The sequence below is a fragment of the Bombina bombina genome, chromosome 1, assembly GCF_027579735.1.
Source record: "Bombina bombina isolate aBomBom1 chromosome 1, aBomBom1.pri, whole genome shotgun sequence".
Classification (NCBI taxonomy): Eukaryota; Metazoa; Chordata; class Amphibia; order Anura; family Bombinatoridae; genus Bombina; species Bombina bombina.
In genome coordinates, this window is record NC_069499.1 from 110,218,548 (window position 1) to 110,235,374 (window position 16,827).

The 16,827-nt window shown below is 42.0% G+C and overlaps 1 protein-coding gene across 1 annotated transcript in view; it reads right to left on the reverse strand.

Moving 5' to 3' along the window:
* Nucleotides 1-16,827, reverse strand: part of ZC3H14 (zinc finger CCCH-type containing 14) — a 125,057-nt gene that overhangs the window by 40,204 nt on the left and 68,026 nt on the right. The window contains exon 8 of the mRNA XM_053697578.1: nucleotides 515-615. Coding sequence (XP_053553553.1) covers nucleotides 515-615 — 101 coding nt within the window. The remainder of the gene's footprint in view (nucleotides 1-514; nucleotides 616-16,827) is intronic.

A 16,827-nucleotide genomic window follows, 5' to 3' on the forward strand; every position in this document is an offset into this window, starting at 1 on the left:
TTTTAGAAAAATATATAAATAAATAGAATTAAAAGTCAGAGATGATTACAAATACATGATGATGATGATAATGATAGAGCGCCGCCAACAGATTCTGCAGCGCTATAAACATAGGCAGTATACAAGGTAACATTTATAGGGGGTCAAATGGGTAGAGGTCCCTGCCGAGAGTTGCACTGTTGTAGTCGGCTCTTATGCGGGTGATCTACAAACAGCTCGGCTCACAGGCTTTCATGCTAAGGGGTTCGAGGGGATAGCAGAGGAGTAAGGAAAGGTTAGTAGGTTGTATGCATCCCTGAATAGTACAGGAAGCGCGGGAATGTGAGGAGGAGATCGTGGGCAAGAGAGGAGGAGATCGTGGGCAGAGAGAAGGGGTCGGGAGGGAGAGTATCTGAAGACAAGATTTGAGATGTAGGGGGGAGCACTGTTGAGTTGAGGGCTTTCTATGTCAGAGTGAGATATTTTGTGTTTAAGCCTGGAGGAAAGATCACCTCTATCATATAAACTGCAATACCTGTAGAATAATTAGTTGTTTTTGTCACAGATTCCTGCGCTTCAGATATGGCTTTAAGTATAAGGTTCTTGTTTGCCTGTTTTGAGGGTGGAAGCGATGGCCTGAAATGAAACATGGAGGGTTATATCACAAAAAAAGGAAATTTATTCTTACCTGATAAATTTTTTTCTTTTACGATACGATGAGTCCACGGATTTCATCCTTACTTGTGGGATATCGCCTCCTGGTCAGCAGGAGGAGGCAAAGAGCACCACAGCAGAGCTGTATATATAGCTCCTCCCTTCCCTCCCACTCCAGTCATTCGACCGAAGTTAGGAAGAGAAAGGAAAAGCCAAGGTGCAGAGGTGACTGAAGTTTAACAAAATTAAAGACCTGTCATATAAAAACAGGGTGGGCCGTAGACTCATCGTATCGTAAAAGAAACAAATTTATCAGGTAAGAATAAATTTCCATTTCTTTTACAAGATACGATGAGTCCACGGATTTCATTCTTACTTGTGGGATACAATACCAAAGCTATAGTACACGGATGAAAAGGGAGGGACAAGACAGGGAACCTAAACGGAAGGAACCACTGCTTGAAGAACTTTACTCCCAAAAACAGCCTCAGACGAGGCAAAAGTATCAAATTTGTAAAGCATCATTTTTGAATGCCCATGAGGAAGCCACAGCCCAAGTGGAATGAGCCGCAATTCGATCAGGAGGCTGCAGTCCAGCAGTCTCATATGCTAAAACGGAAACCCCTACGCTTCCCAGAAAACACAACAAACAGGGAAGACGATTGACGAAAGTCCTTAGTTGCCAGTAAGTAAAACTTCAAAGCACGGACCACGTCCAATTTATGTAACAGCCACTCCTTCGTAGAAGAAGGATTAGGACACAAGGAAAGAACAACAATTTCCTAATTAATATTTTAATTTGAAACAACCTGAATGAAAAATAAGATAAGGAGAAGCACATTGTAATGCTGAAAGCTCAGATACTCTGCGAGCAGAAGAAATAGCAACCAAAAATAAAACTTTCCAAGATAGTAACTTAATATCTATGGAATGCATAGGTTCAAACAGAACCCCTTGAAGAACTGTAAGAACTAAATTCAAACTCCAAGGAGGAGCAATTGGTCTAAACATAGGCCTGATTCTAGTCAGAGCCTGACAAAAAGAGTGAACATCTGGAACATCTGCCAGACGCTTGTGTAACAAAATAGATAAAGCAGAAATCTGTCCCTTTAAGGAACTTGCCGACAACCCTTTCTCCAATCCGTCCTGGAGAAAAGACAAAATCCTGGGAATCCTAACCCTACTCCATGAGTAGCCCTTGGATTCGCACCAATAAAGATATTTACGCCATATCTTATGGTAAATCTTTCTAGTAGCAGGCATACGTGCCTGAATCAAGGTAGCCATGACCGAAGCAGAAAACCCTCGCTTAGATAAAATTAAGCGTTCAATCTCCAAGCAGTTAGCTGCAGAGAAACTAGATTCCGATGATGGAAGGGTCCCTGAATGAGAAGGTCTTTCCTCAATGGAAGCTTCCACGGTGGCTGAGATGACATGTCCACCAGATCGGCATACCAAGTCCTGCGAGGCCACGCAGGAGCGATGAGGATCACCAAAACCTTGTCCTGTTTGACTCGAGCAATCACCCGGGGAAGGAGAGCAAATGGAGGGAACACATAAGCTAGGCTGAAAGACCAAGGTACTGCCAAGGCACCTATCAGCTTAGTCTGGGGATCCCTGGACCCGGACCTGTATCTCGGAAGCTTGGCAGTCTAACGAGACGTCATAAGATCCAACTCCGGCCTGCCCCATCTGAGAATCAGGGTGGCAAACACCTCCGGATGAAGTTCCCATTCTCCCGGATGAAACGTCTGTCCACTTAGAAAATCCGCTTCCCAGTTCTCCACACCTGGGATATGGATCAACAACAGATAACAAGAGTGAGCCTCCGCCCACTGAATTATCTTGGCTACTTCTGTCATCGCTAAGAAACTCTTGTTCCTCCCTGAAGATTGATGTAAGCTACAGTCGTAAGGCAGTCCGACTGGAATCTGATGAACTTGGCTGAAGCCAACTGAGGCCAAGCCTGAAGCGCATTGAATATTGCTCTCAACTCAAGGATATTGATGGGAAGTAGAGACTCCGTTCGAGTCCATACACCCTGAGCCCTCAGGGATTTCCAGACTGCTCCCCATCCTATCAGGCTGGCATCCGTTGTCACTACCACCCATGAGGGTCTGCGGAAGCATGTCCCCTGGGATAAATGATCCAGCGACAACCACCCTAGAAGAGAGTCCCTTGTCTTCTGGTTTAGATTGATTTGAGGAAACAAAATTGTATAATCTCCATTCCACTGACTGAGCATGGTCAGTTGCAGAGGTCTGAGATGAAACCGAGAAAATGGATTGATGTCCATTGCCGCTACCATCAAACCAATCACCTCCATGCACTGAGCCACTGACGGCTGAGGATTTGTCTGAAGAGCTCGGCAAGTGTTCAGAATCTTTCATTTTCTGACCTCCGTCAAAAAGATTTTCATAGATAGAGAGTCGATTAGAGTTCCCAAGAAAGGAACCCTTGTTTGTGGAACTAGCGAACTCTTTTCCAGATTTACCTTCCACCCATGAGTCCTCAGGAAGGATAGAACAATGTCGGTATGAGACTTTGCTAGCTGATAAAACAACGCCTGGATCAGAATATCATCCAGATAAGGCGCCACTGCAATGCCCCGCGGTCTTAGAACCGCCAGCAGAGACCCCAGAACCTTTGTGAAAATTCTGGGTGCCGTGACCAGACCGAAAGGAAGAGTCACAAACTGAAAATGTTTGACCAGAAAGGCAAACCTCAGAAACTTGTGATGATCTCAATGGATAGGAACGTGAAGATATGAATCCTTTAGATCCACGATAGTCATAAATTGACCCTCCTGGATCAATGGAAGAATGGTACGAATAGTTTCCATCTTGAAAGATGGAACTCTGAGAAACTTGTTTAGACTTTCGAGATCTAAGATAGGTCTGAAAGTTCCCTCTTTTTTGGGAACTACAAACAGATTCGAATAAAACCCCTGTCCCTGTTCCTGAATTGGAACGGGACAAATTACTCCAATGAAGGATAAGTCTCTTACAGCGCGTAAGAACGCCTCTCTCTGTATCTGGTCTACAGACAATCGAGAAAGAAGAAACCTTCCTCTTCCTAAAGACTGGAGAATTAAAGAGAGCGCATCAGAATAGCATCACGCACTTTACCCTACTTAATCGTATTGCGGGAAAAGTAAAACAGACACAGCCTCAACAGAGCTTTGTCTTAACATAAAGTATGACATTTCTTTATTTGCGTGTAGACAGAGAGAACCGTATTGTATCACAAACTCTCCCTCCGGTATAATCAGAAACCCACACTCGGAATGGAGGGAGATCGCAACTATAGAGCTCTGCCCTTCGTGGGCGTACCCGCACTTCATCCCCCGGCACCCCGATTGAATGTGCCTTGTATGGAGGAAATAGCCCACACCAACGGTGGGAAAACAACTCCGCCCATCGTGGGCGTCACCTTACTCAAGCTCCCGGTCGCCATTACCCTTCACAGATTGACACCGGGAGCAAGCAAATGTATAACGAGTAGCCGAGTATGCTACCGCACCATTAGCCTGATCCCCCACCATTGTGTAAAAATAAAAACACTCGGTCATTCACCCATTGTGTACTGACAATGAACTCCATGTGTAATAAAGACGCTGTCACTGACGGCATTGTGAGGAGGCCCAATCAACTAAACGTCGCCAGGGAAAACAGCTCTTCACAGACAGAGCCCCCGATTCCCCTAGAAGTGCAGAATAACCCCACTGTCCCGTAGAGAAATAAAGTCTGCACTTACCTCTTATGCTGCCCGACAGCAGGACAGCCACAACAGGGTTCAGAGGTCCATTGGGTCCCTCCTGTAGTCCTGCAAAAAGATGAAGCCTGAGTTAAATGCAGCTTAGGCCATCACAGAAAGGGCAGCATCACAGTATGGGAGGCGCAGTGAGAATTATGTCCCACAAGTTCCCATTGCTTTAAAGCCACCAAATGCTTCTCTGTTTACTGAAGAGACTGATCTGGTCTAGGCTACACCCTAGCACAAAGTAGCACACAGTGGCACCACTTTAAAAAATAATAAACTCTTGATTTAAGAATCTAAACGAACACCTCACTTTCTTCCTATCACTAACACAGGCAAATAGAATGACTGGAGTGGGAGGGAAGGGATGAGCTATATATACAAGCTCTGCTGCTGTGCTCTTTGCCTCCTCCTGCTGACCAGGAGGCAATATCCCACAAGTAAGGATGAAATCCGTGGACTCGTCGTATCTTGTAAAAGAAAATGCTAAATCAAAAAGAATGTAGAAAACCGATATGTAAATTCAGATTAAATCAGCACAAAAAGCAGGCACTCTCTGGGTTTTAAACACCAAATGACTTTAATCCAATAATCGTTACGTTTCAGGGTTTTACCCTGTCTTCAGACTTGTATCATCATATAAGTCTGAAGACGGGGGGTAAAACCCCAAAACGTTACGATTATTGGATTAAAGTAATTTGGTGTTTAAAACCAGGAGAGTGCCTGCTTTTTGTGCTGGGTTGTATTTGATGCTGCTGAGCACTCCAGTCACTAGAGGATATTCGTGAGTGCTAAACCCTCTTGAACTTTTTAAATTAATTTATCTGATGCGTTAACAAGTGATCCACTGATTAAATATTTCAGCAATTATTGGATAAGCCCAGCCCATAAACAAGTAAGATTAAGTGAATTTCAAATTCTATTAGTGGCATTTTTTTTCAATATGCAACTTTTTAAAAATGCTTCTAGTAAAATTATTTTTGGGATAGTGTTTCCAGTGTACATCAACTGCAAAACACGTGGCTATAGGGTGGCAAGATGGAGCATGTGCAGTCATGAAAGTGTCAGCGATATGATAATATGCAGAAAATAAGTTCTAACTAGAGAGCTATAAAACTTTTACTAGGTCATTTTTTGCAAAAGCAAACAGATTGCAGAAAATGCCTCTAATTTAAATGTACCCATTCCATAAAAATGCTTTGTGCACATCCAAATATTAATACTACTGAAGGATAAGAGGCCTCTAGTTCATGAGAGTCGTCTCCTACTAAGATTGGCAATCGTGCTTACAGCAACTAACTTAAAACCTGCATGCTCTCCTGGGTTAGTTGCATCTTCATGGCTTACTTCTATGCCTTGGGGTTGGTCTCTTGGCAAAACTTTGGCCAATTGATTATTTAATTTCAGATTACTGAGGATAACCCTACATTTTAGTTATTTCATGGCCTATGTCTCCCCATTCCAATGTATTTGCTTTCTTCTTTCTCCCAAATGAGTATGTGAGTCCCCTTTTAGTACTTTTGCATTTCAACCTACTACTACTTTTTTTTTTATTAAAAATTGAAACTTGCTCAGGGCTCGTTTAAATTAGGGCTGAGTTAGACTAGTCGACTAATTGATTAGTCGATCGGTCTCTCATTAATCGACTAGTAAGGCATTAGTCGATTACTGATATATTAAATGTTGCTATATATTGATAGTCAAAAACAGCCCGTAGCCAGCCTACCAGCCCGTAGCCTTAGCTTAAGCCTACTACCGATTGCGGATTCTCTCACTTGGCGGCAGTTATGATGACGTGTTATTACTAGATTTTAAAAATAAATAAAAAAAAAAAAAGAACAATTTTACATATACATTAAAAATATTTCGCATTTAATACCTATTTTCTGGCAAGAGGGGGTAATTTCGACTAGTCAAAAGCAACAGCCCTCGACTAGTCGATTGTAAAAATATTAGTCATGCACACCCCTAGTTTAAATTATCAATAAGTATATTAAATGGTGCAGACCCTTATAGCTAATTTTAGAATAAAGATCTATTAGAAAAGAAATAGGATACCAATTGGTTTCCTAATATAGTATGGGAACACAGCACTCTCTTAATGTTAGGGTTGCACCGATACCATTTTTTTAAGACCGAGTACAAGTACCAATACTTTTTTTCAAGTACTCACCGATACCAAGTACCGATACTTTTCTATTGTCATGTGACAGTTTCCCAAGCACATTACAACAGAGTCAGACTAACTAATGTTTTAAGATAGCTTCTTTATAAGTATGAAGAACTGTAACTCAAAATACATTATGAAATATATAAAAAACAGAATTTATGTTTACCTGATAAATTTCTTTCTCCAACGGTGTGTCCGGTCCACGGCGTCATCCTTACTTGTGGGATATTCTCTTCCCCAACAGGAAATGGCAAAGAGCCCAGCAAAGCTGGTCACATGATCCCTCCTAGGCTCCGCCTACCCCAGTCATTCGACCGACGTTAAGGAGGAATAATAGCATAGGAGAAACCATATGGTACCGTGGTGACTGTAGTTAAAGAAAATAAATTATCAGACCTGATTAAAAAACCAGGGCGGGCCGTGGACCGGACACACCGTTGGAGAAAGAAATTTATCAGGTAAACATAAATTCTGTTTTCTCCAACATAGGTGTGTCCGGTCCACGGCGTCATCCTTACTTGTGGGAACCAATACCAAAGCTTTAGGACACGGATGAAGGGAGGGAGCAAATCAGGTCACCTAAATGGAAGGCACCACGGCTTGCAAAACCTTTCTCCCAAAAATAGCCTCCGAAGAAGCAAAAGTATCAAACTTGTAAAATTTGGTAAAAGTGTGCAGTGAAGACCAAGTCGCTGCCCTACATATCTGATCAACAGAAGCCTCGTTCTTGAAGGCCCATGTGGAAGCCACAGCCCTAGTGGAATGAGCTGTGATTCTTTCGGGAGGCTGCCGTCCGGCAGTCTCGTAAGCCAATCTGATGATGCTTTTAATCCAAAAAGAGAGAGAGGTAGAAGTCGCTTTTTGACCTCTCCTTTTACCTGAATAAACAACAAACAGGGAAGATGTTTGTCTAAAATCCTTTGTAGCATCTAAATAGAATTTTAGAGCGCGAACAACATCCAAATTGTGCAACAAGCGTTCCTTCTTTGAAACTGGTTTCGGACACAGAGAAGGTACGATAATCTCCTGGTTAATGTTTTTGTTAGAAACAACTTTTGGAAGAAAACCAGGTTTAGTACGTAAAACCACCTTATCTGCATGGAACACCAGATAAGGAGGAGAACACTGCAGAGCAGATAATTCTGAAACTCTTCTAGCAGAAGAAATTGCAACTAAAAACAAAACTTTCCAAGATAATAACTTAATATCAACGGAATGTAAGGGTTCAAACGGAACCCCCTGAAGAACTGAAAGAACTAAATTGAGACTCCAAGGAGGAGTCAAAGGTTTGTAAACAGGCTTGATTCTAACCAGAGCCTGAACAAAGGCTTGAACATCTGGCACAGCTGCCAGTTTTTTGTGAAGTAACACCGACAAGGCAGAAATCTGTCCCTTCAGGGAACTTGCCGATAATCCTTTTTCCAATCCTTCTTGAAGGAAGGATAGAATCCTAGGAATCTTAACCTTGTCCCAAGGGAATCCTTTAGATTCACACCAACAGATATATTTTTTCCAAATTTTGTGGTAAATCTTTCTAGTTACAGGCTTTCTGGCCTGAACAAGAGTATCGATAACAGAATCTGAGAAACCTCGCTTCGATAAAATCAAGCGTTCAATCTCCAAGCAGTCAGCTGGAGTGAAACCAGATTCGGATGTTCGAACGGACCCTGAACAAGAAGGTCTCGTCTCAAAGGTAGCTTCCAAGGTGGAGCCGATGACATATTCACCAGATCTGCATACCAAGTCCTGCGTGGCCACGCAGGAGCTATCAAGATCACCGACGCCCTCTCCTGATTGATCCTGGCTACCAGCCTGGGGATGAGAGGAAACGGCGGGAACACATAAGCTAGTTTGAAGGTCCAAGGTGCTACTAGTGCATCCACTAGAGCCGCCTTGGGATCCCTGGATCTGGACCCGTAGCAAGGAACTTTGAAGTTCTGACGAGAGGCCATCAGATCCATGTCTGGAATGCCCCAAAGTTGAGTGACTTGGGCAAAGATTTCCGGATGGAGTTCCCACTCCCCCGGATGCAATGTCTGACGACTCAGAAAATCCGCTTCCCAATTTTCCACTCCCGGGATGTGGATAGCAGACAGGTGGCAGGAGTGAGACTCCGCCCATAGAATGATCTTGGTCACTTCTTCCATCGCTAGGGAACTCCTTGTTCCCCCCTGATGGTTGATGTACGCAACAGTCGTCATGTTGTCTGATTGAAACCGTATGAACTTGGACCTCGCTAGCTGAGGCCAAGCCTTGAGAGCATTGAATATCGCTCTCAGTTCCAGAATATTTATCGGTAGAAGAGATTCTTCCCGAGACCAAAGACCCTGAGCTTTCAGGGATCCCCAGACCGCGCCCCAGCCCATCAGACTGGCGTCGGTCGTGACAATGACCCACTCTGGTCTGTGGAATGTCATCCCTCGTGACAGGTTGTCCAGGGACAGCCACCAACGGAGTGAGTCTCTGGTCCTCTGATTTACTTGTATCTTTGGAGACAAGTCTGTATAGTCCCCATTCCACTGACTGAGCATGCACAGTTGTAACGGTCTTAGATGAATGCGCGCAAAAGGAACTATGTCCATTGCCGCTACCATCAACCCGATCACTTCCATGCACTGAGCTACGGAAGGAAGAGGAACGGAATGAAGTATTCGACAAGAGTCCAGGAGCTTTGTCTTTCTGGCCTCTGTTAGAAAAATCCTCATTTCTGAGGAGTCTATAATTGTTCCCAAGAAGGGAACCCTTGTTGACGGGGATAGAGAACTCTTTTCCACGTTCACTTTCCAGCCGTGCGATCTGAGAAAGGCCAGGACGATGTCCGTGTGAGTCTTTGCTCGAGGGAGGGACGACGCTTGAATCAGAATGTCGTCCAGGTAAGGTACTACTGCAATGCCCCTTGGTCTTAGTACAGCTAGAAGGGACCCTAGTACCTTTGTGAAAATCCTTGGAGCAGTGGCTAATCCGAAAGGAAGCGCCACGAACTGGTAATGTTTGTCCAGGAATGCAAACCTTAGGAACCGATGATGTTCCTTGTGGATAGGAATATGTAGATACGCATCCTTTAAATCCACCGTGGTCATGAATTGACCTTCCTGGATGGAAGGAAGGATAGTTCGAATGGTTTCCATCTTGAAATATGGGACCTTGAGAAATTTGTTTAAGATCTTGAGATCTAGGATTGGTCTGAATGTTCCCTCTTTTTTGGGAACTATGAACAGATTGGAGTAGAACCCCATCCCTTGTTCTCTCAATGGAACAGGATGAATCACTCCCATTTTTAACAGGTCTTCTACGCAAAGTAAGAACGCCTGTCTTTTTATGTGGTCTGAAGACAACTGAGACCTGTGGAACCTTCCCCTTGGGGGAAGTCCCTTGAATTCCAGAAGATAACCCTGGGAGACTATTTCTAGCGCCCAAGGATCCAGAACATCTCTTGCCCAAGCCTGAGCGAAGAGAGAGAGTCTGCCCCCCACCAGATCCGGTCCCGGATCGGGGGCCGATATTTCATGCTGTCTTGGTAGCAGTGGCAGGTTTCTTTGCCTGCTTTCCCTTGTTCCAGCCTTGCATTGGTCTCCAAGCTGGCTTGGCCTGAGAAGTATTACCTTCTTGTTTAGAGGACGTAGCACCTTGGGCTGGTCCGTTTTTACGAAAGGGACGAAAATTAGGTCTATTTTTTGCCTTGAAAGGCCGATCCTGAGGAAGGGCATGGCCCTTACCCCCAGTGATATCAGAGATAATCTCTTTCAAGTCAGGACCAAACAGCGTTTTCCCCTTGAAAGGAATGTTTAATAGCTTGTTCTTGGAAGACGCATCAGCCGACCAAGATTTCAACCAAAGCGCTCTGCGCGCCACAATAGCAAACCCAGAATTCTTAGCCGCTAACTTAGCCAATTGCAAAGAGGCGTCAAGAGTGAAAGAATTAGCCAATTTGAGAGCATTGACTCTGTCCATAATCTCCTCATAAGGAGGCGAGTCACTATCGAGCACCTTAATCAGTTCATCAAACCAGAAATATGCGGCTGTAGTGACAGGGACAATGCATGAAATGGGTTGTAGAAGGTAACCCTGCTGAACAAACATCTTTTTAAGCAAACCTTCTAATTTTTTATCCATAGGATCTTTGAAAGCACAACTATCCTCTATGGGAATAGTGGTGCGTTTGTTTAAAGTAGAAACCGCTCCCTCGACCTTGGGGACTGACTGCCATAAGTCCTTTCTGGGGTCGACCATAGGAAACAATTTTTTAAATATGGGGGGGAGGGACGAAAGGAATACCGGGCCTTTCCCATTCTTTATTAACAATGTCCGCCACCCGCTTGGGTATAGGAAAAGCTTCTGGGAGCCCCGGCACCTCTAGGAACTTGTCCATTTTACATAGTTTCTCTGGGATGACCAAATTTTCACAATCATCCAGAGTGGATAATACCTCCTTAAGCAAAATGCGGAGATGTTCCAATTTAAATTTAAAAGTAATCACATCAGATTCAGCCTGCTGAGAAATATTCCCTAAATCAGTAATTTCTCCCTCAGACAAAACCTCCCTGGCCCCCTCAGATTGGGTTAGGGGCCCTTCAGAGATATTAATATCAGCGTCGTCATGCTCTTCAGTAACTAAAACAGAGCATCCACGCTTACGCTGAACAGGGTTCATTTTGGCTAAAATGTTTTTGACAGAATTATCCATTACAGCCGTTAATTGTTGCATAGTAAGGAGAATTGGCGCGCTAGATGTACTAGGGGCCTCCTGAGTGGGCAAGACTCGTGTAGACGAAGGAGGGAATGATGCAGTACCATGCTTACTCCCCTCACTTGAGGAATCATCTTGGGCATCATTGTCATTATCACATAAATCACATTTATTTAAATGAATAGGAATTCTGGCTTCCCCACATTCAGAACACAGTCTATCTGGTAGTTCAGACATGTTAAACAGGCATAAACTTGATAAGAAAGTACAAAAAACGTTTTGAAATAAAACCGTTACTGTCACTTTAAATTTTAAACTGAACACACTTTATTACTGCAATTGCGAAAAAACATGAAGGAATTGTTCAAAATTCACCAAACTTTCACCACAGTGTCTTAAAGCCTTGAAAATATTGCACACCAAATTTGGAAGCTTTAACCCTTAAAATAACGGAACCGGAGCCGTTTTAAGCTTTAACCCCTTTACAGTCCCTGGTATCTGCTTTGCTGAGACCCAACCAAACCCAAGGGGAATACGATACCAAATGATGCCTTCAGAAGTCTTTTATAAGTATCAGAGCTCCTCTCACATGCGACTGCATGCCATGCCTCTCAAAAACAAGTGCGCAACACCGGCGCGAAAATGAGACTCTGCCTATGCTTTGGGAAAGCCCCTAAAGAATAAGGTGTCTAAAACAGTGCCTGCCGATATTATTATATCAAAATACCCAGAATAAATGATTCCTCAAGGCTAAATAAGTGTTAATATCAATCGATTTAGCCCAAAAAAAGTCTACAGTCTAAATAAGCCCTTGTGAAGCCCTTATTTACAATCGTAATAAACATGGCTTACCGGATCCCATAGGGAAAATGACAGCTTCCAGCATTACATCGTCTTGTTAGAATGTGTCATACCTCAAGCAGCAAAGACTGCAAACTGTTCCCCCAACTGAAGTTAATGCTCTCAACAGTCCTGTGTGGAACAGCCATGGATTTTAGTTACGGTTGCTAAAATCATTTTCCTCATACAAACAGAATTCTTCATCTCTTTTCTGTTTCTGAGTAAATAGTACGTACCAGCACTATTTGAAAATAACAAACTCTTGATTGAATAATGAAAAACTACAGTTAAACACTAAAAAACTCTAAGCCATCTCCGTGGAGATGTTGCCTGTACAACGGCAAAGAGAATGACTGGGGTAGGCGGAGCCTAGGAGGGATCATGTGACCAGCTTTGCTGGGCTCTTTGCCATTTCCTGTTGGGGAAGAGAATATCCCACAAGTAAGGATGACGCCGTGGACCGGACACACCTATGTTGGAGAAAAAGGCAGCTTTATTGGATTGTTGTAACAACTCAAGTAAATTTCACAGAACATGTTAAATAAAAAATAAAAATAAATATATAACAAGCCCCCACTGATTCTAATAAAATAAAACACAAATACTACCTTATTTACTGCAAGTAATTAAACTTCGTATTCTAAAATATTTAAGCATTCAACAAGCGTACGATCACTGGAAAATAGGTTTGTTGTATGTGGTTGTGCAATAAAGCTACTTTTTTTTTTAATGTGACTTTAGTGGGAAGCTACATTAATGATAAGTCTATCTTATTTAGGGTTTCAAGGTGTCCAATATATAACTGGGAGGGGGGGGTAGCTAGGGTTGCCACCTGTCCTTTAAAATATAGAACACTAGTTATAAGTTACACATGCTGCAGGGTGTGCAGGAATGAATATGAATAGTGCTGTCCAGAAACACAATACATTTTCCTCCCTGCACACCCTGCAGCATGTGTAACTCATAAGTGTCCAGGAAAACATGGCTGAGGTAGCAACACTAGGGGTAGCGGCGGCGCAGTAGCGGGTGGAGCCACCTCCCTGAAATGAGCTTTTGCAGGTTGGAATGTCTGTGATGGGCACAGCATTCTTCAAGAAGATATAAAACATGCACAGTAATGCACTGGGAAGGAGCACAAACAAATCACCAGACTATATTAGAAGAATGGCCAAGCCACAGCCTTTTGTTATATACTTTTTTTTTTAACTTTCCTCCCTTCTCTGTTCAAATCTTACTACACTACTTGTGTAAATGGAATGGTGTTCCTCAATCTACAGCACTTCATCAACCCCTGCACTAGTATAAGCTAAATTATATGGAACTGATCACTTGATATTTGTGTTTTAACTTAAAACACAAATATAAAGTGATCAGTTCCATATAATTTAGCTTATACTAGTGCAGGGGTTGATGAAGTGCTGTAGATTGAGGAACACCATTCCATTTACACAAGTAGTGTAGTAGAATATATTTTTGCAGACTCACTTCTTTTGCAAATCACAGCATCAGCACTGAGCACCAAGTAGCTCCTTTCCACCTCTGAGCTACATGCTAGGGGTAGAACTCACTCATTGTCCTCCAAGACAGTTCCAAGTAATACACACATAAATACAGTTAACCAAATAGCTGCCAGAAAAGCTGCTATGCACTGTAAAGTGTAAAGCAATTCACTGCAGTCCTCTGGTGGTCAATGGGTTAACAATTGGATTATTTGAAACTGTCTTGGAGGACAATGAGTTCTACCAGTGACGTGCAGTGAAGTCAGAGGTTGGTGAGGCACTTGCTATGATATGCCCGACAAACCCATATATGAACCTAATCGATGTAGCTTAAATATACAAATAATTTAGCAGGTTGCACAAGGGCAATTAGCACATTAATTACAACACACACTTTAACTATATTTTATTTGCTGTTTAGAGAGGTTAAATGACATATACATATTTGTGTCACTGGCTGTGTAATTGTATTAATGGTAAAAAGAAATCAAATAATTGCCTGAGAGTGACAGATGACAGTCAGACGCCATTTCTGCACTGTGGAAAGATTCTCCACAGTGCAGAAATGGCGTCTGACTGTCATCTGTCACTCTCAGGCAATTATTTGATTTCTTTTTACCATTAATACAATTACACAGCCAGTGACACAAATATTTATATGTCATTTAACCTCTCTAAACAGCAAATAAAATATAGTTAAAGGGACATGCTCTATTAGAATCATGCAAGTTTTATTTTGAATTTCCTATCCCTTTAAAGGAATATGAAACCCATATTTTTTCTGTCATGATTCAGAAAAAAGCAGCAGTTTTAAGCAGCTTTCTAATGTACTCCTATTATAATTTTTTTGAGTAGTACATTAGAAATTTGCTTCAAATTGCATGCTGTATCTGAATTATGAAATAAAAAAATATTGGTTTCAAATCCCTTGAAAGTTTTAAAGACACAAATGCTGCTGAGCATATCTAGATATTTTTATTTCAACAAAAATTAACAAGTGATCAATACTGCAAACACTACTGCTGCCACTCAAGAAACGCACATGCTCTATCCCACTAGGTATGCTTTTCAACAAAGGATTAAAAAAGAGTTAATTAAATAATAATACAATTACATTAGAAAGTTTCCAATTTTTATCAGAATCATGGAAGTTTAATACTTTAGCCAAGACAGTTAGCAAGCACGTGGCATGCTAAGTTATGTAAACAGTGCTACTGTTAACCCAAAATGTACCAATGAATATCATTAATATGCAATGAATACAACATCTCTAAATTGGATTGTACATTCAAAATGCTATTCCTCATTTTCAGTCCCCTATTTCAGTGATATGGGTCTCTTTTATGCTGTTAGAGTCTGAGTTCAGGGGGTTAACATTAAACAGAAAATAAACACATAAAGGAAGTTGCATCTAAAAGGAAGATGTCTTTAAAATGACAATGTCCTTTACATTATAGATGCATGAGCCATAACTGGTCACATTTATATTACATAATTCACATAAATGCATATAGAAAGATTATATAATCTATTAAAGGCAGTTAAATACAGTGATATATTATTTCTGCAGTGCACATTAATTTTATTATTCTATCCCTTGATCATCATATCAGTCAGGACTAGTCTCTCTCTGGACAACATGGTATATTAAAAAAAGAAAAGCAAAACGGACCAAAAGCATCATTACATAACTACTATTTGTGCACATTATTTTTTATTATAATATACCTTGATTCATGATCAAGGTATATTATAATAAAAATAATGTGGACAAATAGTAGTATAACTATGTATTTCATTAACTCCCCAGCTGCTGCATCATTACATAACTACTATTTGTGCACATTATTTTTTATTATAATATACCTTGATTCATGATCAAGGTATATTATAATAAAAATAATGTGGACAAATAGTACTAACTCCCCTGCTTCTGCCTAGATGCGCTCTCCCGCTTTAAAAATGAAAGCATTAGCATAGACCCTTTCTGTTGTGACTTACCCGTAACAAATTAAGTATATGGCCAGGCTCCGGTGCTCCGTCGCTTCGTCCGCGTCCAAGTGAACCAGAAGGGATGAGCTGATCAGGTGGCAACACACAGCCCTTCCTTCACAGACTTTGCCGCCAGCCTACAAGTCTCCAGTACTTCTGCGCTGCGCTCTGGATTCTTTCTTGCGCATGCGCAGGGAGCCAATCAATAACGGTCACGTTCTCCTGGTGTTGTCAATCACAGGAGAACATGACCGTCTGATTGGCTCCCTCTCTAAGAGGCATTACGAGTCATGCCTCCGATTGGCCAATATTTTCCTGGCTGACAATCAGTCAGCCTGTGACAGCCAGTGGGTGGTGTTTTGATCCTTCGCCGGTTATTTGAAAAATGCCATGATGTTACGCAATGGAGAGGTACAAAAGTACAGTGCCTCTCCATAGCGTAACTTGGGGAAAAAAAGTGAATAGGTTGTGTTATGCCAGCAGGTGTCGCTAATGTTCATAATATGCACCCATCTTGCGCTATGGAGTATGTCTGCTCTGCATCTCCATAGCGTAACATGGGGGAGAAATTAAAAAGTACATTTTTTTTTTAACACAATTTTTTAATTTTATTTATATTATACATTTAAATAAACTTTGGGCCCATATGGCAGGGGAGGCTCTGCCTACCCTGCCTCCTATGACTGCACGTCCTTGAGTTCTACCCCTAGCATGTGGTGCAGATGAGAGGAGAAAGTTATTTTCTATTGTGGCAAATGTCTAAAAAAGAAGTTTAATAGTCAACTCCTTGTCTAACTAGAAGAAATGCCTGGCCACTTTTGTATCAGCTAATCAGACCAGTCAGTGAGACATTTGGATGGGAACATTGGGGGATCTACCTTGAAATCCTAAACAGCAGGCAGCAGCACTGTGTTCCTGTTCCACTTCCTAGTCAGTCTGGGCTCACAGTATGACACGGTAAGTCACATGGGGCAGAGGCACAGGGGAGGAGCACATACAGAGGGGAGATGCTGCACAGTGTGTTACTGGGCAGTGAAAAATAAGCTCACTAAAACGTTTTTTATTTAAACAAGAAAGCAATTTTGAAAAAAGGTTAAACATTAGTATTTTTATTGTACTATGTGACTTCGATGCAATGTGCCCTTCTCTGTGTACTGTAACAATAAAAATACTAATGTGTAACGTTTTTCAAAAATGCTTTCCCTACGTTCTCCACCCTGGTGTCAGACACAGTTTCAGAGCACTTT